At 44.1% G+C, this 22,595-nt stretch overlaps 2 protein-coding genes and 2 pseudogenes across 6 annotated transcripts; 1 reads left to right on the top strand and 3 right to left on the bottom strand.

Annotated features, from left to right (window-relative positions):
- Nucleotides 1–1,065: 1,065 nt before the first annotated feature.
- Nucleotides 1,066–1,908, bottom strand: LOC143269283 (SIN3-HDAC complex-associated factor pseudogene; annotated as a pseudogene).
- Nucleotides 1,909–5,319: 3,411 nt separating this feature from the next.
- Nucleotides 5,320–6,966, bottom strand: LOC143269250 (nitric oxide synthase-interacting protein pseudogene; annotated as a pseudogene). Its single transcript, XR_013045666.1, has one exon. The product of XR_013045666.1 is annotated as a nitric oxide synthase-interacting protein pseudogene (transcript).
- A 1,239-nt stretch (nt 6,967–8,205) lies between these two features.
- LOC143269267 (uncharacterized) lies at nt 8,206–21,457 on the top strand. 4 transcript variants are annotated; one of them, XR_013045675.1, is made up of 5 exons: nt 8,208–12,193; nt 12,431–12,572; nt 12,657–12,808; nt 12,901–13,030; nt 13,247–13,392. XR_013045675.1 is itself a non-coding variant. In XM_076554371.1 (4 exons), the coding sequence occupies exons 1-4, from the start codon at nt 12,117–12,119 to the stop codon at nt 13,469–13,471; spliced, it is 441 nt and encodes a 146-aa protein (XP_076410486.1). In that variant the 5' UTR covers nt 8,206–12,116; the 3' UTR covers nt 13,472–13,518. The 4 variants fall into 4 exon arrangements, 3 of the variants coding, with proteins under 3 accessions (XP_076410486.1, XP_076410487.1, XP_076410485.1); XM_076554371.1 differs by lacking the exons at nt 12,901–13,030; nt 13,247–13,392 and adding an exon at nt 13,402–13,518 and having other exon boundaries at nt 8,206–12,193; XM_076554372.1 differs by having other exon boundaries at nt 12,901–13,393.
- On the bottom strand, nt 15,089–15,887 carry LOC143269275 (serine/threonine-protein kinase PLK1-like). Its single transcript, XM_076554388.1, has 2 exons — nt 15,711–15,887; nt 15,089–15,572 (listed from the first exon to the last, which is right to left on the bottom strand). The coding sequence occupies exons 1-2, from the start codon at nt 15,879–15,881 to the stop codon at nt 15,366–15,368; spliced, it is 378 nt and encodes a 125-aa protein (XP_076410503.1). The 5' UTR covers nt 15,882–15,887; the 3' UTR covers nt 15,089–15,365.
- Nucleotides 21,458–22,595: the final 1,138 nt, after the last annotated feature.

The following is a 22,595-nucleotide window of genomic DNA, read 5'->3' as shown; positions in this document are numbered from 1 at the left end:
AAGAGATGTCTGACATGGCAGTGTTGTTTTTTCCTGAATTTTGAGAAGAAGCCATTGAACAGCTTCAGGAGCGTTCTGTGGAGAAACCCTCTCTGAGATCTTAATGTGAGGCATTCCATTCAGCTACGTGGATGTTCAGAAGCCCAACACCAAGAAACCAACTCAACTAGCCAACTTAATCTCAAATATACAACTCTTCTCTTAAGTCTACTTTAAATAGTGGGAGAAAAGCAACAAAAGCCCAAATTGTAATAAGGTCAAGACAAGGCAAAGGGCTACTCTATAGATAAAACCTCCACAAAGGTCAACTGAGGAAATCCAGATCTAGAACTGAATCATACAGATTTCAGTGAGTCCCAGGTAGTCATTTAACAGCAATGTCAATTATTTACACACTGCAAGTTCTCTAAGAAATGTGCCTCAAGCAGCATCAGCTATGCCCAGTGCATCCCCAGGACTTACACATATTAATAAGTGTTTCTAACCATGTGTTCTCTACTATGTGGTGATGTTTTGATACTATCCGTATAGGACCTTGCCCATCCTACAGGCTTGCCTTGCCCAGAAGGAGCTCCGGTTCTGTTTTAGAAGATTCACATAAAGTCTTATTTTCAAATATTAAGATGAAGGGAGGTGGCACGATGCTACCTGTGTGTTCAGAAATTGCTTCCTCCTCCAAGCTATTTGGAGAAATCTCAGTCTCCTCTGCTTAATAGTCAGTAGTACAGGTCTGAATCATCAGAAGTTTGGTAATGCTGAAGCATTCCAAAATTTTTAACTGTCTCTAGAGGCAGGTCATGCTACTGAATTATGACAAATTATCATGAGGAAAAATAAGTGTAGCCACACATTTAAAAATGCCTCAACCACAACCTTTCCACAGAAAGACTAAACTACATATGGTTTATCATAGAACAATCGCACCTCTAGCCTCTGAAATCCCCTTATTTCATTCATTTGGGGTTATTAAACAAGCAAAAAAAAAACACTTGAAGAGTACTTTACAACAGCATTCAGCTTTCCTATGAAATACCCAGCATCTTAAATATTATGTACACTTTTTTCCTTGCAGTAAGTTAGACACTGGCTTCTGAGTTTGTTGGATGGGGAATGGGTAACACATTAAAACTGTTATATAAAATGTCTTTTGGCAGAATAATAGGTATCCAAGTTAAAAATAGGAGGGTTAGTTTGTTGCTTTATGTTCTTTTCAAAGTTTAAATCAATCTTTGTTCCCTTCTACATGAACCTCAGTCACTACTCCTGAGGGGAGATGGGGCGAGGTGCCAGCCCCTCCTCCTCAGGCTTCTCAGCAGCTGCTTGCTTTGTGCTGCAGCAAAGCTGGAAGAGATGGGTGTCAGTGAGGACTTGGCCAAAACTGCCCTTAGAGATGATCCCACAACGTATTTTCTGCCTTTTCCAGTAGGTAATATCTAAAAAGGAAAAACTGGAGTCCTCTTAGAGCTGGAAGCCATCTCTGTATCTGAGCCTTGATCTGATGGTTCCTGAAGCAGAGAGACTGGGCCGGAGAGGCACTTGAGGTGCTATGAGCATCAGGATTGTGGTGTTTAAATTCCTTCTGCAGTTTACTGATGTGATTGCTTTTCATCTGGTTTCCAGATAGAGTTCTCACTTTTTTGATTTAAATGTCTTTAGACTGGGTCCTGCCCTTGTGTCTACAACATGATTCCAGTTTTGTTGTTGTTGTTGTTGTTGTTGTTGTTGTTGTTTTTGCTTTGTTTTTCTGGATCTGCTGGCAACTTCTTCCATCTTTTCACAAGAAGCACACACACACTGCAGATGTCTTGTGCAACCCAAAATAGCTCTGAAAATCCTTTTTGTAATGTTTCCTGTCCATGAACCAGGAGCTAGAGGACTTGGCTCTGCAGATACAGCAGTCCTCTGTTCTTCATCACATCTTTGGCTTGTGAAAACCAGACATATTTCCTTCTGGGCAATAGCTTCCATGTGCATCAGCATCCACACAGGGCAGGCTGCACCAAGCCAACTTTAGCTGGAAAGCTTTTATCTCCGGGTCCCACCAAGTCTCGCCAGTCCCGGAGCCCACTTATAAAATAAACACACAGACACTTACATTATTTAAACTGCTTGGCCATTAGCTTAGGCCTATCATTATCTAGCTCTTACTTTAGCCCATTTCTATTAATCTATACTTTGCCATGTGGCTCGTGTCTTACTGTACCTTATATCTTGCTTGTCCTGGCGGTGGCTCCAGGCAGTCTCTCCCTCTGCCTTCCTGTTCCCTCAATTCTCCTCTCTGTAAGTCCCGCCTATACTTCCTGTCTGGCTACCAGCCAATCAGTGTTTATTTATACAGTGCCCACAGTGAATCCAGCAAGTTTGCTGATTTTATATGCTACCTAAGTTAAAAAAAATTCTAAAACCTACCCAAATAATATAGGCTAGAGGGGTAATAAAACAAAATGTTGAGGCAGATTAATGATAAAAAAAATGTAAATGTGTTTATACTTGTCAAAAGTTCTTAAAGTGGTAGTGTGGAGCTATTTTAATGGTTGTAGCAAAAGAGATGGAATTGAACCATATGAAAAAAATGAGTTTGATGGGAAATTTGTCAACCTTAGATATACTTCATTGTTCTCATTCATTGTTTGCCCCTCATTATGCAATTTATTTTAAGAGAACGAAAACAACCCCCCATGTTTATAGAACTTTTATTATCTCCCTCTGTTTTGTAGTCAGAAGGTCCTATGGTATATATGTATGGTTACTTTACCATGATATAAACCATGTGGAAAATAGAAACAATGAAGATGATTGAGGAACAAAGATATGAAAATGTTTTCATCAACTCCTATTTAGACATCAAAGATAATCCATATCATTAGGTGTGGTGGTGCCTGTGTTTAATCCTAGCACTAGGGAGGCAGAGGCAGGATGCAGTGTTTGACACACACCCCAATTGTTAGTTTCTGCCACGCCTCAACAGCCTGCATCTGCTGCTGCCACCACAGCAGTTACATCACCACTTGTCATTGGGTTCTGTCCACCCTCAGCTCTGCCACATGTGCAGCCTTAAAAATACCCACCAGACACAGCTCACTCCCTTTCCATCCCTCTGCCTTTTTCACATCTCTTTGCTTCTCCTCTCTCTTGCCTCTTCTTTTCTCTCTTGCATCTCTTCTTCCTCTTGTCATTCTGTCTCTTTAAGTCTCCACTCCAACACAGCCCTTCACACTTCCACTCACCATTCCCCAATGAACCTCTTTGCACTAGCTGTTGCTGGTGGTGTGTGTTGCTTAGTGGCATACCTTGGCAGGACCTCCTGAAAGGTACTCAGTATCACCTCGCTTTCTTTTTTATTTATCATTTCACCAATTACTTAATTTAATTTAGTTTATGTGCTTTGGGGTGTGGGATAGGGAGAAGTATGCATGTGGAGTTAAGAGGACAACTCTTTGGAAGTCTTTTTGAGAGGATGCCAGGGTTAGAGAAGGGTCAGACAGGGGACAACAGGCCCTTGGATAAATTGTTCTTAAAAAGCCCACCAGATGATCTGCTGCCCCATCACCCCTAGACAATTAGGAGCGGCACACCTGGCATTTCCTGCCATAACATAAAGGATATGCTATAACATAACTGGCATAATAAACAAAGCACCAGATATGTCCTCTGAGATGTTTTCTCTGTTATAGATTGTATACCATAGCTGTCATAGGGAATGAGTTTCCTGCAGATAAAAATGGGATGCCTAGCTATCAGAGGAAATGGATCTGCTGGTCAAATGGATACAATAACATAGATTGCTAGAGGACAGGGCAATTTCCTTTCAGTTGCAACTCTCTAATCAGTTCAAACCAGCATCTCTAACCTGACGTAAGCACCACTCTTGAGCTTGTAATGATATAGACTTGGAATTCCCCTAGATCTTCTACCCAAACCATTAGAAAAACCCTGCTTGAGTGCTACTCAGGGTCTCTCCTGCTCTGCTGCATCAGATGGATGGAGATGCCCAAGTTAACTAGCAGCAATAAATAGACTTTGCAGAATTTGGTCTCTTGGAGGTCTTTGGGGGACTCGGGGTACAACATGTTCCATCCTGCTACCTTGTGGGATTTCAGGGTTGAACATAAATTCTCTGGTCTACTTGGAAATGCCTCTTCCCAATGAGCATTGCTAGTCCTCAGTTTCTTGAAGAAGAACTCCCCCCCCCAATTTTATTTAAATTCCAAGTAAAGTTTTTCTGCCTTACTGTTAAATTTCAGACTTGACAGAGGAGCTGACAAGATGGTTCAGCTGGTAAATTAGGCACTCACCACCAAGACTGATGATCTCGGACCCACATTTTGGGGGGCAGATTAGCAATCCCTTACATTAGTTTCTGACCTCAATACATGTACTGTGCATGCATGTCACACAAATGCACAGAAATAATAGTAGCAATAATAAATCTAATTTAAAATTGGTGGAGAATATTGTTATGCCTATCTCACAGAATTTTAAGTTTTACTGGAGCTGTATGTCAATAAAAATTATGTTGATTTCTATATTTTATAAACCCAAAATCTGTGTTAACTTTGTATTAAGATTAAAAATAACAAATATGTTTCTAAATTTATTTAACTCAGTTGTGCTCTGTTATTAGCTGCCTATGTCTAAACATGAAAAAGAGCACCAGACTTTAGTTACAGAGATTATAATGCAGTACTAACACTTGCCTCTAAAACAAACATGTTTTTGTCAGATGACTTGCAGGGTGCAGTCAGAAAATGAGGCCAAACAAAAATCCAGCATCTTTCCAAAGAATCCATTAAGGCCCAGGAGCTAACTAGAGCAAGTATGCAAAAATGCTTTGAACTCAAGGTGAGGTCAAGGTCACTGGGTCTTATGAAAGCAGCACAGGGTGATTGATGGCACAGAACTCAGAGCCTGGAGGCAAGGCAGGGTCTCCAGAGCCAGGGCTTTGCTAGCCTTGTTCTCAGACATTCACTCAACCTCCCAGCTTTCATTTCAGATGGTGAGATGACAACTGCTGGAGTTGGCCACCTTCCTTCTTTGTGATTGTGAAGAGCTTTAAGAGTCCTAACAGCAAATGACCACTATTGTTAATTCTTAATTACATGCTAATTGCAGGCTGAATGTCCCTTATATGAAATGCTTGGGATCAACAGTTTCAGATTTCATAGCATTTTGTATTTCAGATTTCTTTAGATGTGAAATGCCCAATCAACCAGTGCAAGGTAAGCATGGGGTGCACGGGGTGGTGGTGGTGGTGGTGGTGGTGGTGGTGGTGGTAAATTTAGTTATATATAGAGAGAGTGAATTGAATTATGTCAGTACTCACTTTTGATGAGATTTATTTAACAGGTTTCAGACACGCTTCAGGGTATGGAATCTTGGTGCCAAGCACAGTAGCACACATAAAAGAAAGAAATACTCAAGTTTGAGATCAGCCTGGGTGGCTAGACTTAAAACAAAAAGAAAGAGGATGAGATAGACAGATAGATAGATAAATAGAGATAGATAGATAGATAGATAGATAGATAGATAGATAGATAGATAGATAGATAGATAGATAGATAGATGATAGATAAAATGAAAGATTAAAATCTTCTCATCTTGGCCACTTCTATTCCTGATAATTATTTACCAATGAGGTCCTTGCTGTTCTCTGGAGCTTATATTTCCAGATAATTCCAGTATGTGCCCTTTGGCAGTGAAAATCTTGGAGAGTCCTAAGACCTATCCAATAGATTCTTATGAAATCCTTAGGTTTTGTAAGATGCCCTTCCTGAGGAGAAGAACAACTCAAATGCCCAGAAGAAGCCAGGATCTTCTTACGACTACTTCCATTCCTGGTTCTTAATGACATTACTGTGTTGATGAACTTTAACTTATATGTAACAAAAGCTCTAGTTTAGTTCTAGTGGAACTCGCTCTGTAGCCCAGGCTGGCCTTGAACTCACAGAGATCTGCCTGTCTGCCCAAGTGCTGAGATTAGAGGCATGCTCTCCCACCACCTGGCATTAAATTGTATTTCTTTTTTCTTTTTTCCATTCACAGGCAGGTTTATTAGTTCTCAGCTCAGGCTTGCATCACTGGCCAGGACAGCTCTGCCTGTAGCTTCACTCCTGAGCCTGCGAAGCCTGTACCACCGCGCTGCAGCATGATGATATCACGTTCTGTCAGCGGATCCCCGTTCACCGGGTCCACCATGTCCTTCCGGATCAGTTTCTCGACACACTCCAGGGTGACCACAGCCCCAGAGGGCCGCAGCACTGCACATGGTGTGGCATTGCTCAGGCTGTCTCGGGTCACAGCACACACGTAGCGCTCACTGCGTGTGATGAGTCCCACGCGGTCTCCAGAGTCGTCGAGCTGCGTGAAGCGCACTGGCGTCAGGTCCGACATGCATAGAGGCTTCCCAGACATCGGGCAGGTCACAGTGCGAGATGGTTTTTCCAGCTTGGTGGCCTTTGCCTCAGGCGTCAGTGAGGGAATCCAGAAGCTGGGCAGCGCTTTGTTCTTGTCCTTGCCTGGGGGACCCGCACTGGCCCCTGGCCGCTCACCATCTGTGTTGGGTAAGGTGGCAGCTTTGGACATGAAGGGGTTGAGGGGCCGGCTCAAAATGGCAGCCTCCTTCTCCAGGAAGCCTCGAACTTGGTCCTGGGCTGCAGCTCGCTGAAGCTGTTTCTGCTCTTCCCTCCGGGCTGCTCGCTGCTTCTCATAGGCCTTCATCTGCCCGGCAATCTCTTTCTTCTGGTGTAGGATGTACTCCAGGATCGCCTCCCGTTCGTACAGGTAGCCATCTGGGGTGACCACAGGATCATGGCAGGGCTGCAGTGAGAGACAGCAGCAGTCAAAGTCCTTCACAGCGTCCCGGCTCAGTCGGATGTTCCGGGTTCCATAGCCTGAGGCCCCTGCGTCCTTCTTCTCATGGTAGGTGTAGACAGCCCCTGTAGTACAGTTCTTACTGTGCCGCGTCATCCTCACAAACGGTTATCCGACCCGTCGCTGCTTCTACTGTATTGTGATGACACATAAAGTTCCATTTAATAACACACTGGGAAACAAATGTAGATATTGTAAATTTTCTTTCAACTGGGATTTCTTACAAAGAGTAATTGTTTTCTTGACAACTCCTGATCAGATCCTGTTTCCACGAATCTTCAGACTGAAGCTTGTGAGTCCTCACCGGAATGGATCTCAGCTGAACTGCTGCTAAAGGCCTAAAAGCTGAAAAGGCACTAGTTCCTGGTCCTCACACCTTATATACCTTTCTGTTTCCTGCCATCACTTCCTGGGATTAAAGGCGTGTGTCTTTCCCAAGCAAGACTTGAGATCTCAAGTGCTGGGATTAAAGGGGTGTGTCACCATGCCTGGCTGTTTCCAGTGTGGCCTTGAACTCACAGAGATCCAGATGGATCTCTGCCTCCCAAGTGATAGGATTAAAGGTGTGTGTACCTCCATTTTCTGGCCTCTATGTCTAATCTATTGGCTGTTCTATTCTCTGGCCCTCAGATAAGTTTATTAAGGTACAAATATATCAACCACAGAACTCCCTCTCCCAAGTGGAAGTAGTGTGGCTTATGGGTGGAGTCCCTGCCTAAAATCTCACAGTGAGTGGCTGGGTGCCAGTATGGTTCGCCAGTGAAGCCCTTGCCTAGAATCTCCCAGAAGGGGGCAACAGGCCTGGTTTAATGCTATAGCACTTGGCTACCTTGCAGAAGGCCCTGGCTTCCATTCCCAGCACTGAAAATAATAAAGAAAATAACAACAGTGTAGGTGGCCCCAGGAATGCATCATGGGTTGACTGGACCAAAGTCTAACATGGAAAAACAAGAGAACTGTGGATGTCTAGAGGCCCACACACTGCTGAAGGGCTACATTCCAGAATGCTGAAGTGCCACAAGGCTAGGAGCAAAGCAGGAGTCTGAAACTTCTAGCTAGAACTCTCAATGTGAGCCTGCATAGAGGGCACCATTAGCCAGGCAGGAAGTTGTCTGGGCTGCTTGCTGGCATCCATACCCACTGAGAGCCTTGGTTACTTGGGATAAGGGTCTTGACAGAAACTGAGAGTAGAGCACATATCGTAGGAAATTAGAACAAGCACTAAATGCAATGTATGCCACTCTTAGAAGATACAAGACTGGCATGGTGGCATACTCCTGTGTACATAGCACTAGAGTTTTAGGGATTTGTTTTTGTTTTCTTTTCAGCACTGGGAATGGAACCCAGGACCTCAGCACTGGGCAGACACCACAGAGTTACAGCCCCAAGCACTCAGGAGGCAGAGGCAGGCAGATCTCTGAGTTTGAGGCCAGCCTGAATAACAGATCGAGTTCCAGAACAGCCAGGCTGTTACACAGAGAAACACTGTCTCAGAAAAACAAAACAAAATCCCTCATGTTGTATACTGAGGACAGTAATAGATTTGACTATGGCTTTGGACCTGTACCCTTCCAACTCTGTACACTTAGGGACGACCATACTGAAGGTGTAATAGTGAGGTGCAGATTGCTTTGGAAACCTTGGCCACTGCTTACTAGTTCATGCCCTATGGAGGTAGGTGTTATCGTAGAAGCCAGGAGGGCTGAATTGTCAGGAAAGCAGGTCTTCAGGAGAGAGAAGTGATAACCAAAGCCACTGAGACAGAAATCCCTAAATTATAGATCTGTTAGCCCCATATTTTTATTTACTTTTATTTATTTATTTACTAGTGTTTTACCTTATGTGTGTCTGTGCGCCATGTGCATGCTTGGTGCCTATGAAGTCCAGAGCAATGCCCCCGGAACTGGAGTTAGAGGCAGTTATGAGCCATCAGGAACTGAACCTGGGTCTTCTGCAAGAGCAGCCAGTGCTTTTAGCCACTAAGCCATCTCTTCAGTCCCCCCATTAACTCTATTATAATTGAGATTTAATTATTTTTGTCTTCTGCATTCGATGTAACCCTGATCTAACTAATGTTAGTGTGATGGTGTGTAGATACACATGCAGGCAACACTTTGTACACATAAATCTTTTTCCTTCTTCTTTTTTTTTTTTTAAAGAAAAACACGATCCAACATGGTGACATGACTTTAGTCCTAGCACAGACCTTTTCCCAGACCTCAGGGAGTTCTATGGTTGCTTGGGTAGTTTCTTCAAGGAATAGGTTTAAGTTTTCCTCTTCCACCCTTATGGTGATATTTTATTTGTGCTGAAATGTGATTTTATTTGTATGTTAATAAATAAAGTTGCCTGGGGGTCAGAGCTAATAGCAAGCCATAGCAGAAGTCTGGCAGTGGTAGCACACGCCCTTAATCCCCGATCACATGACAGGCAGATCTCTGAGTGTTCAAGGACACTACCAGCATGGAGACACACACCTTTAATTTCAATACCAACCATAGAAGACCTGGAGGTCTGTACAGACAGGTAGTGACGAGAAGGTCATGTGGTTGGGTTTACAACCAATGAGAAGGCAGAACAGAAGTAGACAGACACACAGGAAGTAGGTCTCTTTCTCAGGAGAAGGATGCAGTGGCAGCAAGGGGTAAGAAGACTGTTTTAGTCTCAGCTCTTAGCTACTGCTCTGACCTCTTGGGCTTTTAACTCTGCATTTGGCTCTGTGATTCTTATTTAATAAGACCGTTACATCGACACACCCTGCTGTCCCTTTATTTCCTAGGGAGGGTCCCCGGCTCCAGTGGTGAATGAGAAGGGCATGGACCACAACATTGCCCCACCGTGCTCCTTCTTGCTTTACCTGGGGTCACTGGCAGCCTGGCACCCACTGTTGCTGTTTGTAAGCTTTGAAGACTTATGCCAGTGTAGAAATTTGGTGTCTTCTTAAGTCCAAAGCAACAGGTATAGAAAACAAGCACATCTTGAGAATGCCATAGGAAGTCAGTTGCCAGCACCTCCACAGCACACAGGAGCACAGGCCCATTGAGATGGCTGGGTGTTGAAGGCAGTCCAGCAGATGTGCCATTAATTTCCCATGTCTGATGAATGTCCCTGTTAAACAAATCCTGCTTGTCCTGTATACAGTTTCAAGACTCCTGCATCTCTCTCTGACCTCTAAGCAAGTACATCAAAGGTCAAGTGGCCTGACCTCTGACTGTTCCATAACAGGTTTCTCTACAGGCTGCTGGGAAGCCACCTGAAGGAAGGACCAACGCATTGCCAAGGACCAAAAGCAGGGCCTGACTGGGGCTTGGGGGTTGGCATTCTGGCATCAGGGAAGGAGCTGCCAGGCCTCCCCCAGAGCAATCAAGACAACCTCTCACAGACATGCCCACAGTCCAGCCTGATCCAGACAACCCCTCACTTCCCAGGTGATCCTAGATTGTGTCAGGTTGGCAATGAAAACTGACCACCAAGGGGTCTCTGTCAGAAAGGATGTGATTCAAGAGTTTGTGATGGGAGCATGGGGCAGTGTGTCTGAGGGCACAGCCATATGTCCAAGGAACTGCTTGCAGATCCAGGGACCATGTGGGGATTGGCCAGGAGCTACTGTTTGCTGTTGGTTTAGGGGCTCTGCAGAATTAGACCCCACTGGGTGCCTGACATCTGGGCACTTAGGAGCTGGAGATAGGAAGATCAGGAGTTCAAAGTCATCCTTGGCCACACTGGGGAGATTGAAGCCAGTCTGGGCTACATGAGACCCTACTTCAGAAAAAAAAAAGCAACAAAACATTCTCCAGGTGGGGATGAGAGCAGCTCACGAGTCTGGCTAGGGTTTTCTCATGTGACTGAGTGAAGGCTGTGATTAAAGCTGGGCCAGTCAGGGTCCAGGACCTGCCTGGATTAAACAGAGTGCTCATCTAACAGTGATGATGACTGGTTAGGGATGTATGCAGACATTTTATTTGGATTTTTGTCATTGGTGGATGGAACTACAGCTGCTGGTTGAGCCCTTGATGCACACAGTAACCCTAGATAGGCCCTGACTAGCCCAGAGGTCAGCAGTATCAAAGCTGAGGAACTACTTTTATTTTATTTCATTTTGTCATCATAGGTAGTTGTGCCTGGCACCTTGGCACATGTGGCATCAGAGGACAGCTCTGTGGAGTTCTTCTCTCCTTCTAGCTTCCTGTGCATTCCCCAGATTGAGTCCATCATCAGGCTTACTATGCAAGGAAGAGCCTTTATGGGCTGAGCCAGCCAACCCATTCCAGTGTTTTTTCTTTTTTCTTTTTTTTTGGGGGGGGCATTGTTTGTTTATTTGTTTTGTCTTTGTTGTTTGGGGTTTTTTGTTTGTTTTTGGGTTTGTTGTTGTTGTTTGATACAGGGTCTCATGTAGCCCAGACTGGCCCAGAAGTTGCCTTGCATCTGAGGGCAGCTCTGAATTCCTGAGTGCTGGGTTGGGCCTTGAGCACAGGAACTACTAACTTCATAGCTCCAGAAGTCAGTAGCTCCTGTGGTGCTGTGAAGTTTCTTAACTGTTTCCCTGCATAGCACGGTTGTTAAAGCAGGAAAATAGAGCCCCTCCCTACCTCTCTTATAGGTCACCACTTTGAACAGATTTATGTTTATCTCTAAGAATTACTTATTGTGGTTTGTGGGTTATGATCATCCCAAGACTTGTTCAGCAGGGCTCCATCTTCAGCACCACAAAGAAGAAACACTTAGCCTAATGGCACCCATGGTCACTTTAGTCTGTCTAGAATGCCTGTGCTTGGGGAGTTGACAGGGTTTGTTGTTGTTTGTTTTTGAGACAAGGTCTCACTGTGCAGTCACAGACTGGGTGGTGGTAACAGGTGTGGGTCCCAGGTGGGATGAAAGCAGCAGGTGTGAGTCTCAGATGAGGTGGCATCAGCAGGTGCAGGTCCCAGGCAGGATGGAGGTAGCAAGCACAGGTCCCAGGCAGAGTGACAGCAGCAGGTACAGGTCCTAGACAGTGCTTCTGTCATAAAGGGCATGAGGGCCTGGGTGCTGGGGTTGAGGGTGACATCTTCCTCTTGTGACAGTCTGAGTCATGAGTCAAGAGGCACCTGTTATGTTCTTGGTCACTTATGGTGGCACAAGCCTGAACCCCCAAGCTGGGGCAGGAGGAGGATTATTAAGTCTTAGGCCAACCTGGACTACATCTCCAAAAACCAAGTGAAAGACTCTTTTTTAAATAAATAAAATGGTCTATTTTAGACAAAAGCATGTTCAGGGAGGCTCCCCAGCTAGACAGGACAATGTCAAAGAAAGCCAACTCCAAGTCCTTCACAAGAAGAGACAGGTAAGTACAGAGGTATTGGGCGGTGGGTAGTTCTGACTCCCAGCACCTAAGGCTTCAGGTCAGAGGCATTCAGTCCTCCTCTAGGACAGAGGCCAGGACTGTGCTGCCCATGAGACCTGCTCAGGTGAGTGTTCATATACTGAGTGGGGTAGGGGACACCCATACAATTTCCAGGCAAGTATAGTCCTGGCTCCACCCCCAACCCCTCTGACACTATTTCCATTTGAACCTATGAAGTACACAGAGGTTGGGGGTTCTGCCATACCCAGAAGAACCAGGTGAACGTGGTTTACTGAGAACTGAACCGCTGGACACTGCAAGATCTGCAGCAGACCATGGACATGATGGAGTAGCAGATGCTGCTAACCCTGCTGTTTGTGTGGGTAGCTTAGCTGGACCTCATGAGCACCAGTGTGTCTTCTGTCATCTCCCCACCCCACCTGAGTTGGTCTTGCACCCACAGGTGGAAGAGAACATGATTCTGCTGGAGAAGGATGAGAAGGAATCGGCAGTCATGTGCTGTGAGGAGAGGCTACAGGACGGGTGCCAGAGATGCAGCACCAGCTGCTGCTCCAGCAGAAAGACCAAGAGCAGAATGCCATCCTGGATGCCCAGGTGGGTCTGAGAATGCTCCTGAGGACAGGGATGCATGAGGGAGCAAGCAAGGGTCAGGGTGTCACCTCTTGCATTCTGCCCACTCTGCTTAGGCTCCTGATGTTAGCATAGACTGGGTATGGACACCTGTGTCTGCCACAAGACGTGCAGAATCCTTGGCACCTGCCAGCTGATGGCAGCAATGTCAGCTGCCATCCCACCCTGGTGTCTAGCACAGCAACAGTATCCTATCAAGGGCAGATAAGAGGGGTTCCTGTTTCCTGGATGAGATGGCTAAGTCAGCCTCCAACCTTGTGACTTTCCTATGGCCAGGAAACCTGAGGCTGGAGGCTGCCAACACCCTGTTGGCTGCATTCTCAATCTGCTAGGGAATCCTGGGGCAATTTTCTAAAGCTAAGCACATAGCTTCCATGACTGTACCCTTAACACAAATGCCAGTGTAACCATCTCCATTTTCTGAATGTCGGATTAAAGGCATGTGTCACTACCACTTGGCAATAGCCTCCCTCCAAAACATGTGTGAACCTGTACTCAGATTGTTAGCCCAGCCTACAGAGCAATTTTAGAGTGTTTGATGACTGGGTGTCTTTCAGGGATGTGAAGCCTATGGGTCGCAAACTGAGTATTTCCAATCTGCAAGTGCTTGTATGTATGAATATCTGACAATTTTCTCTCAAGTTTTATAAAAATCTAGTGAAATTATACATAAACTTGTTGGAATTGAGTGACTTCAGTGTAGAAGCTTAGTTCTGAAGTTTTCTTTGTATTTCATAATCATTTTCTGAGACATTTGGTATTTTGAAAAAGGGCTTCTCTATAGTCTTGGTTGCCATGGAATTCACTCTATAGACCAGGCTGGCCTCAAATCCAGAGATACCCCTGCCTCTGCTTCCTAAGTACTGGTATTAAATGGGTGTGCCACAGCCCGACTGGGAAAGTAATCCTCTTGGTAGTGTTCTTGCCTAGTGTAAATGATGCCCTGGGTTTATTCCCAGCACTGCACAGAACCTCACGTGGTGGTGCATGTCTGTACTTCAGAACATGAGAAGCAGAGGCAGGAGGATCAGAAGGTGCTGCTTTGTCCTTTGTACTGCTGTGATGTTAGTTCACTTCCCCACATTCTTAACTTTAGGTAAACACTGACACTGTATCCTACCTAGCTCATTAGGTCAGAACAGATGAGAACCAGCACCTTTTTTTTCTGTGTAGCTTGAACACAGGATCCTCCTGCCTCACCTTCTTGAGTGCCACAATTACAGGCTACCTATCCAGTTACAATCATGTGAAGCATAGTGAAGGTTAATGAGTCCTTTTCTAAACCCGGCATGATGCTTGTAACCCTGGCCCTCAGGAAGTGGGAAGGAGAGAATTCAAGGCTGGCCTAAACTAGGGAGTAAGACCCCATGTCAACAAAATCCTTTTCTAAGTCATGGTTTCTCAACCTTGGCAGTACTGATTCAGAAGAGAAAACTGTCAGGGAAAGGGTGGGTGGTGCCCTGTATCCTATGCCATGTTATACTATGGCATGCTTAGCAGCATCCCTGGCCTCACAGGTTGATAGAGGTACTTTCTTCCCAAGGCAAGCCAGCCAAAATGCCTCCAGACATTGTCTAATGTCCTCTCAGCTGCAGATCAGCCCTGATGGAGACTGCCTTGGGGAAGAGGGAGTGGTTTATCCCCTGGGAATAGATGAGCAGGCTTGGAGGGGCCTCTTCCTGAGAGAAGGGACACAGAGGGTTATCCCTACAGCCCATTTCTCCACCCACATCTCTGAAGATGTTCCAGTCCTAAAAGGATTATCAGTGTAAGACCTGCTCCATGTCATGAAGAATAAATTGTGTTCTAGAGCCTGGGTGGGACATAGATCAGGGATGGCCTGCCATAACTGAGTCAGTGTTCTTGTCCTGTCCATCGCCAGAAGCACCACTACAGGAAGCTCCCAACTGAAGTACACCAGGCTCTGGGCCAAGTCCCTGCTGGCTACATCCCTTACTTCACACACCGCTTCCCAAGGCTGCTGCTACACACTCACCATGCCCTGAGAACCTGTGCTTCTGAGAGCTTCTTCCTGCCCTACTAGTCACCAACTTTGGATGCTGGGAGGTCCTGCCAGATGTCAAAGATCTGAGACAACCAGGTGCCCCAAAGGTGGACCAAGGAGTTAAGGCTATGGCTCAACCTTGTCTAGGGAGCATCAAAATATTGAACAGCAGTTTAGCAGCCTGAGGCTGTTGGAACAGAGGAATACTCTGGGTTCTGGGTACTCACAAAAACACAGGATAAGAAAAGATATGCACATATATTGAATAAATATAAAGCCAAGGAAAGAACAGTCAAATCCAATAGAAATATATCTATACAAGTTACACATTAGACTGAGGGCAGGGGAAGAGGTTATAAACTCAGATCCAAACATATACAGAAATAACTCACACAGCAACCCCTTCCCCACCCAGCCCCAAGGCCACGGGCACTGAACAGCAGTCCCGGAAGCCCAGCAACGCAGTCCCAGGCAGAGCTTGCAGAGTGAAGGGACACCAGCCCAAAGGACAGAGGCCTAGGTGTTGTCCTCCAGTCTGCTGCTGGGAGACTTTGAGCTCAGCATCCTGTCTACCATGGTGTGGGCATAGCATAGCTGTCTGCCCAGTTCCTCGCAGCAGCCATATTCCTCCAGAAGGCTCAGGCTGTATGTGTGGAAGTCCCGGTTCTTGTTGATGCAGGTCACAGCTGCCATCATGGGGCACAGGATAAATTTGGTGTGGTCCTTGGAGGCAAGAAGGGAGTGAGTGAAAAGCTCAGCTGGGGCCTGAGGTTGAGGCAAAGGGGAGGAAGGCCCCCCACCTGGTGAAAGGGACAGCACTTCCACCCCACCCAGCCACCTCAAGTACAGGCCCCTGCACACCTGGAAGAAATTAATCTGTATAGTGCCATTGCTGAGGTGCAGGACGATGGCGCAGCTTGTGCGGAGCCATTTTTTCAGGTAGGGCAGCCAGGCCAGCTCATCACCTTCCTGGGCTGTGGTGTTGGCCCCTGCCGTCATGGTGGCCCCTGCCTTCGGCAGGTGTTCATTCATGTAACTTCGGAAGGAAGGAAGGAAGGAAGGAAGGAAGGAAGGAAGGAAGGAAGGAAGGAAGGAAGGAAGGAAGGAAGGAAGGAAAGGAAGGAAAGAGAGAGAGAAAGGGAGTGAGAGAAAGAGAGAAAGAAAGAAAAGAAAGAAAGAAAGAAAGAAAGAAAGAAAGAAAGAAAGAAAGAAAGAAAGAAAGAAAGAAAGAAAGAAAGAAAGAAACAAGAAAAAGAAACTGTGAAGACAAAATGGGATTAGATTAATGCTCACAGTCCTGAAGGTTGTGCTGGTGTCTGTCATGTCTGTTTTCAAGAAGTATACACAGAAGCATTAACAGAAGAAAGTTTGCTCTTAGGGCAGGAGAGATGACTCAGTGATTAAGAACACTGACTGCTCTTCCAGAGGTTCTGAGTTCAATTCCCAACAACCACATGGTGGCTCATAGCCACCTGTAATGAGATCTGGTGTCCTCATAATAAATAAATAAATCTTTAAAAAAAACAAAAAAACAAAGTTTGCTCTCAATCAGTTAAGAGAAACGCATAGAGGATTGATGATGAAAACATCAAAAGAAATGTAAACAGACTGGGAAAAGAGGGTCAGATGCTTCTTGTTCATTCTTCTACCTATTTAATCCTTTGTTTTCTTTTTCAGACAGTTTCTCTAACAGCTCTGGCTGTCCTGGTACTCGCTTTATAGACCAGGTGGGCCTCGAACTCACAGATGTACTTTCGTTTAAGTATAAAATGGCTAGACCACAAACTTGATAATAGCTCTTTCTCCCATCAGAAAACTGAATGAGGGCTCTATTGCTTCAGGAGTTTAATTTCTGAAATTCAGAGCAAACTGTAGGCAAATTAAATACTAATAAAGAGTAGTCTTCATGGAAAGTTGAATACTTAGAGACTAATGGAGCTAGGAAGAATGTGGTTATGAGCACCATTGTTAACCAGAACATCTTACTCAGTGGGCAGATGAAAAAAAATCAACTGTATTATTCAAGGTTCTTTACATGATCAGGACTGGGAAAATGAATCTCTCCATGTATGTAGAAAGTTGATTTCATAGAATGTCTTACAAGCTGTGTTCCAGGAAGTCTAACAATGGCTGCCTACCAATGAAAATTTGAAGAGTACAGTACTTGTTCAGTTCATGAGGCTAAATATTTTAGCTGGTCTTAACTATACACCAAAATACCAAGGAAGTAGGCTCTAATGCTACTAAAGGAATGAACTTGGTGCTAGGGCAAGGAGCCAAAGAGAGAGACAGAGCTTCCTCCTTCAGTATACTTTATATATGTAGGCAGCTTCCAGAGGTACAATCCAGATTAAAGGTGGATCTTAACCTTTGATTTTTTTTTTTGTGTGTGTGTGTTTTCAAGACAGGGTTTATCTGTGTGACCCTGGAATTCATTCTGTAGACCAGGAGAGCCTCAAACTCAGGAAAGTCCAACTGTTTCTGCCTCCTGAGTGCTTGAGTTAAAGGTGTACACAACCAGCAAGCAGCTAATTTTGGATTTCCCCTCAAATGACCCAAATTAAAGATGGGTCTTTAATTTCAAAACAGTAAAAATAATCTCTCACAGGTATATCAACTCTTTGGGTTTTAGTTAATTTCAGAAGTAGTCAGTTTGACTACCAAGAATAGCCATCACAATAGCCAACAAAGAAGAAATGAGAAAAATTTCTTACCTGCAGGAGGCAGGGAAAGCATGCTTTTCCTAAACAAAGGAAGTATGTGGATTTTACTTAGGAAGTCTGAACATGTTCATGTAGAATTCTCCCTATTCCTAAACAGGCAGGTAAAGAAAACCACTTCTGATCATAATCAGAATGTAAAAGCAGAGATATTTAGGGATATTCTTAGTGCAATGTCATGCAGAAACTTATGTAAATTATAAAAATGATGGAAAGAAATCCCTTGGCAGGTTCATCTTGTACCACAAGGTCTTAGCTGAAAATTAATAAATGACACAGTGGAAAAAATATTGCTTTGGAAACTATGCAACCTGTCAATCTTGTTGTTCAGTCTAAAGGATAACTGTACCAATGCCATTGCCACAGATGGAAAAGAGAGAGAACAAAAATACAGAGGACTTCAAGGAAAAGACATTTTACATCACTGTACCCTCTGCTCTTAGATGAGTGGTTATGATGAACTATATTAACCTCAGAATGAAGCAGCTTTTGCCTCTTAACAGGCTGACTCGGTGGAAGTGAAAAGCTCCTTCCATGCAAGAACATAGGGATATCCTGGCTGCTGTCTGTCTCTGGGCTGTGATATCACTGTAGAAAATTTCATTCTTCCCTCTTTCTCACATTAAAAAAAATTAAATTATGTGAGTGTTTTGCATGCATGCATCATTGCACAGTGCTTACAGGGGTCAGAAGAAGGCAGGAGATGTCTGGAACTGGAGTTACAGAAAAGGGTTAGCTACCACGTGGGTTCTAGAAATGGAACACAGGTCCTCTGTAACAACACCCAGTGCTCTTAATTGCTGAGCCATCTCTCCAGCCCCTCTTTTTATTTAAAGTTTATTTTCCTAAATTGTTAATTAAAAGATATTACATTCCTTTTCCCTTTTATCTCTTCATTCCATCCCTTCCAAAACCCCTTCTAAATTCTTCCTTTTTAATTATGGGTGAATAAGTATGCTGAAATACATGAACACAACCTGTTGCATCCAGGTTTGTTGGTTGTACCTATATGGATAGTTGGCTGATCATGTTGTATTGGACAAATAATTAGGGAGCTCATCTCTGCCTTATTCTCTCAAATGGAAGAAAATTCTACTTTTTTGTCAGCACCAGGTTTGTGCCCCTGGCTAGTCTGCCTTGGATAGGAAACATGATCAAGAATAGAAAACTTAGGGTAGAAAAACACCTTACTAGTTAAGAGCACTTCAGATTAAAGATGGACACAGCTTGTACAACATTCTAGTAGTTCCACTTTCTTCCTACAGGGAGAGATTCATTCTACCAGTTCTGATAATGTAAAGAACCTTGAATAATGCAGTTTTTTTCACCTGCCCACTGAGGGATATGTGCTGACTAACAATAGTGTTCATAAACACATTCTCCCTAGCTCCATTATTCTCTAAATATTCACCTATCCATGAAGACTACTCTTTATTATTATTCTTTTGCCAACAGTTTGCTCTGAATTTTAGGAATAATACTATACTATGTGGGACTAGTACAAATGTTAGCCAAATTGTGTCCAGGAGGATGAAGGGGAAGTGCCTATGGAGATCAGGAAGATCACATGGTCTGTTATTAGAACCAGGGGCACATGGTATTGAAATGCAAATCTCTGCTGGTTCACAAAAGTTCTGGGTCTGCAATGGAAAGTAGCATCAGGAATCATTGTGCTGTGTCTTTAAGCACAGTTTAACATATAGGGGTGCTCTTGTCATTCAGGTCTCACTAGCCAATCAGGCCTACAGGTGACCTGCTAGTCAGAAGGTGTGTAGGGTCCTTCCTGCTGCCAGCTTCAGAATTGTCTTTGAGAGACTCTGTCACCAGTAGTTTTGTTTGCTGTGCTGGTAGTATTGCTGTAGGGAGCTGAGCAGAGGGCAAGGCTGAGCTGAAAAGCAAGATATGGTGAGTGAGGGACATGCTGTTGAGTCATGGGAGACAGTGTGGTGGGTCCTCCACTTGCTGGGTGGAAGGAAGTGGTCAGATGCAGAGTTCTGCATGTTCCTGCATGATTCTGCATTGTCCAGCATGATCCCGCTCATCCTGCATGCGACAGTGTGGATCTTTGTGGTCCTGCATGGTCCTGCATAGTCTTTGCAATTCTTGGGGCTGGCTGGCAGCTTCTGAATAACTTCAGTCTGCTGCTGCAGAGCATTGGGAGTGGGACTGTGCTTTGAAATGTCCTCGGTGCCATCACTGTGAAGTACTGGCACCACCATGCTTGTGTTGTTTCTATGGAACACATATTTGCCAAATTCAAAGAGGCCTGGTCCCTCCCTTATCTTCCAGAAGTTCTACACTTTGAACATTTAACATTAAGGTTTAGGATCCAACTGGAATTACTTCTAGCAGCTTGTATACAGTATTTTCTTTGTAGAGTTGCACTCCCATGTTAAACTGTGATGTAGAAGAGTAGAATCAATGGTAACAGAATTGATGGTACAAGGTCTTTACAGTCCTTAGGAGACATTAATTCACAAAGTAAAATTTAGGTAAGAGAGGACTGCATCACAAATACCTGAAAGATAAGTAATATGCTAACCATGCCAGTTAGAAATTAGTATGATAAGATATAAATGTTTGTTCCCAGGATTAACCAGCTGATACAGATATATATGATATATATATGATAGGATAAAAGATTATATTGTTGACCCTCCTTTTAAAGAGCAACAACTTGTTTAAAAATGTTTTACATTGCTATGGATTTTAGTTTATTGATACAAATTTAAAGTTAATTTTGTTATACTGTGTGTATATTTTTACTCTTGTTTAAGGTATGTTTGTACAGCTCATTTAAAATTGTAATGGATAATTAAGAAATAGATTAATAATTAATCTTCCATGATAGTCAAACTTATAGTCATGTTAAGTTTTCTAGGTATACATAGATATGATTCAAATAGATAGATAATTTTCAAATACTTCAAAGACCTGCAGAATATGGCATTTAAAATGTTTTTAAAAATGTAGACTTTCTGGACAATGAGACATGTCAGCTCTTGGTAGCACCGATTTACTTCAGAGACGAAGATGGGCATCAAAGACACTCTATATGGAGTTTATCTTCACCTTGGCAAAAATAGCCATTTGGGAAAGAAACTGTTGTACCTGGACTGCTTGATTGACTGGATATGCAGTTCCCGTAGCAAGGTGACCACTGAACTTTGCTTGGCAAAATGGTCCTTCAGGTTCCTGCTTCACAGAGGAAACTGCCAGACATTTTACAGGACACAGAGAGAAGTGGCTGAGAGACTCAAGGCCTGTGGGCTGAAGACAGATGCACCGACTTTACAGGGGAACTTTGGATGACTGTCCAGGCAGCCAGCTATCTCTGTCTACACTGCAAGACTCTTGAAAGTTGCTTGGATCCTTCTCCCGTTTCTCACGTAATTTTATATCCTTCTGAGGTCTTTGATGGAGTTGAAAACTAGATAGTTATAATTTTATTTAGTTATGATAAGAGATAAGTTAGATATAAAACCTTGAACTCACAAATATAAGATAGATAGGATATCTTCTAAATTTTGCCAAACACAAATAGACTAGTTATTATAAACAGACTAGATATTAGAACTGTAATTCTTGCTTGATAATTGTTTTGTTATCTGTAATTTTACTATGTGAAAGTTAAAACCTTCCTTTTAAAAAAAAAGAAAATGGGAAGTGCTGTGAATATCACTCTGTACAAATAAAATGCTGATTGTCCAGTAGCCAGGCAGGAAGTATAGGAAGGATAAGCAGAGAAGAGAATTCTGAAAAGTGGCTCAAAAGAAAGCTTGCTACATGTCCACACTTACTACATCTGAAACTGGTTGTTATCTTTTGCTATTACTATGGCATATATCTTTATATGTCTGTGCACATAAATAAATATGAGCTACTGGGTCCATTTGCTGTTTCTTCTATTTCTATGATTACAGGGCAGACCACTTTGTTTTGAATAACCAACTAGGGGACTCATCCCTGGGAAAAACAATTCTCCCCCTCAATAGTCTGTAGTTTCCTGTAGTATTTGATCTAGGGAGAGGGTCTCATTAGATCCCCTCAAACCTTCTGTGTTAGTATGTGTACTGGCCATGTTTTCTCTTCCACATGATATCTTCTTGCATGGTTCAGGGCCTGTCTATTTTGTAAGCAGTGTCTTTGGCTTCCCAGCTCCTGTATGAATGTAGTTCTGGAGGTCCAGGTCTCCTCTTCCAGAGCCCTGTGGTTGTAGTGGATGGGCTGCCATGCTGTCTCCTCAGGCCTTGATCTTAAAGGAGCTCTCCAGTTTAGCTTCCAATCACTCCACACTGGACCTCTTTCCTCAAATCTGAGGTCACCACAGGATTCCCAGGTTCTCCAAGTCAGGCTAAAAATGATGTCTGGAAGGGCATTTCCAGAGATAGTGAATATTTGTGAGCATGTTTTATGGGTGTGTCTGTGAAGGACTTGCCTGGAGGTGCATTTGATGATTGCTGTTGGGTTTGCCTCAGGGAGAAGATGTTTTTCCCAAGTGATTGGCAGGCTTGGCTCAGGGAGGCAGGGAGGCAGGGAGGCAGGGAGGCAGGGATGCACAAGCTCACAGGCCCTGTGCACCAACCCAGTTCTTGCCTTGCCTATCTCAAATATTTGTGAAGCTGAGTGGGGTGTTCATGGAGTGTCACCTGCCCTGATCATTTGCAGCCCTCGAACTAGTCCCTGGAAACTCCAGGAAACTGGATCTAGCTGAAAAAGGAGTCCAACCAAAGCTTCTGATGAAACCCAGATAGGTGGAGGTCATAGTGCTGCTACTGTATCTGTTTGGGATAGCAGGAAGCTGAAAACATCACAGGAATAGCTGGCCATGGTCATATAGGTGAGAACCTGATGGAGGAAAAGTGAGGCAGGTATACAACTAGTCTTATTCAGGACCTTCTTGCCACCAGGTTACCTTCTGATTCTTTAGTCCCAAAGCACTCTACAGACCTTTCTTTGAGTCCAAAACCATTCCAAATACTTCCTGGTGCCCAGCCGCTTTACAGAGCCTTCCAGGGTGGCCCCA

Source organism: Peromyscus maniculatus, chromosome 18 (assembly GCF_049852395.1).
Source record: "Peromyscus maniculatus bairdii isolate BWxNUB_F1_BW_parent chromosome 18, HU_Pman_BW_mat_3.1, whole genome shotgun sequence".
NCBI lineage: Eukaryota > Metazoa > Chordata > Mammalia > Rodentia > Cricetidae > Peromyscus > Peromyscus maniculatus.
Note: the sequence above shows the minus strand (reverse complement) of the source record. Positions and strands in the feature narration are given on the sequence as shown.

Bases quoted from the DNA above. Each gene is read 5' to 3' on its own strand.
- LOC143269267 (XM_076554370.1), top strand. From the start codon at position 12,117: ATGTTCAGGGAGGCTCCCCAGCTAGACAGGACAATGTCAAAGAAAGCC. The intron at 12,194-12,430 runs GTAAGTACAGAG...GAACCTATGAAG, and splicing joins TCCTTCACAAGAAGAGACAG to TACACAGAGGTTGGGGGTTC. The intron at 12,809-14,726 runs GTGGGTCTGAGA...GTCCATCGCCAG, and splicing joins ATGCCATCCTGGATGCCCAG to AAGCACCACTACAGGAAGCT.
- LOC143269275 (XM_076554388.1), bottom strand. From the start codon at position 15,881: ATGAATGAACACCTGCCGAAGGCAGGGGCCACCATGACGGCAGGGGCC. The intron at 15,573-15,710 runs GTGTGCAGGGGC...CTTGCCTCCAAG, and splicing joins TACAGATTAATTTCTTCCAG to GACCACACCAAATTTATCCT.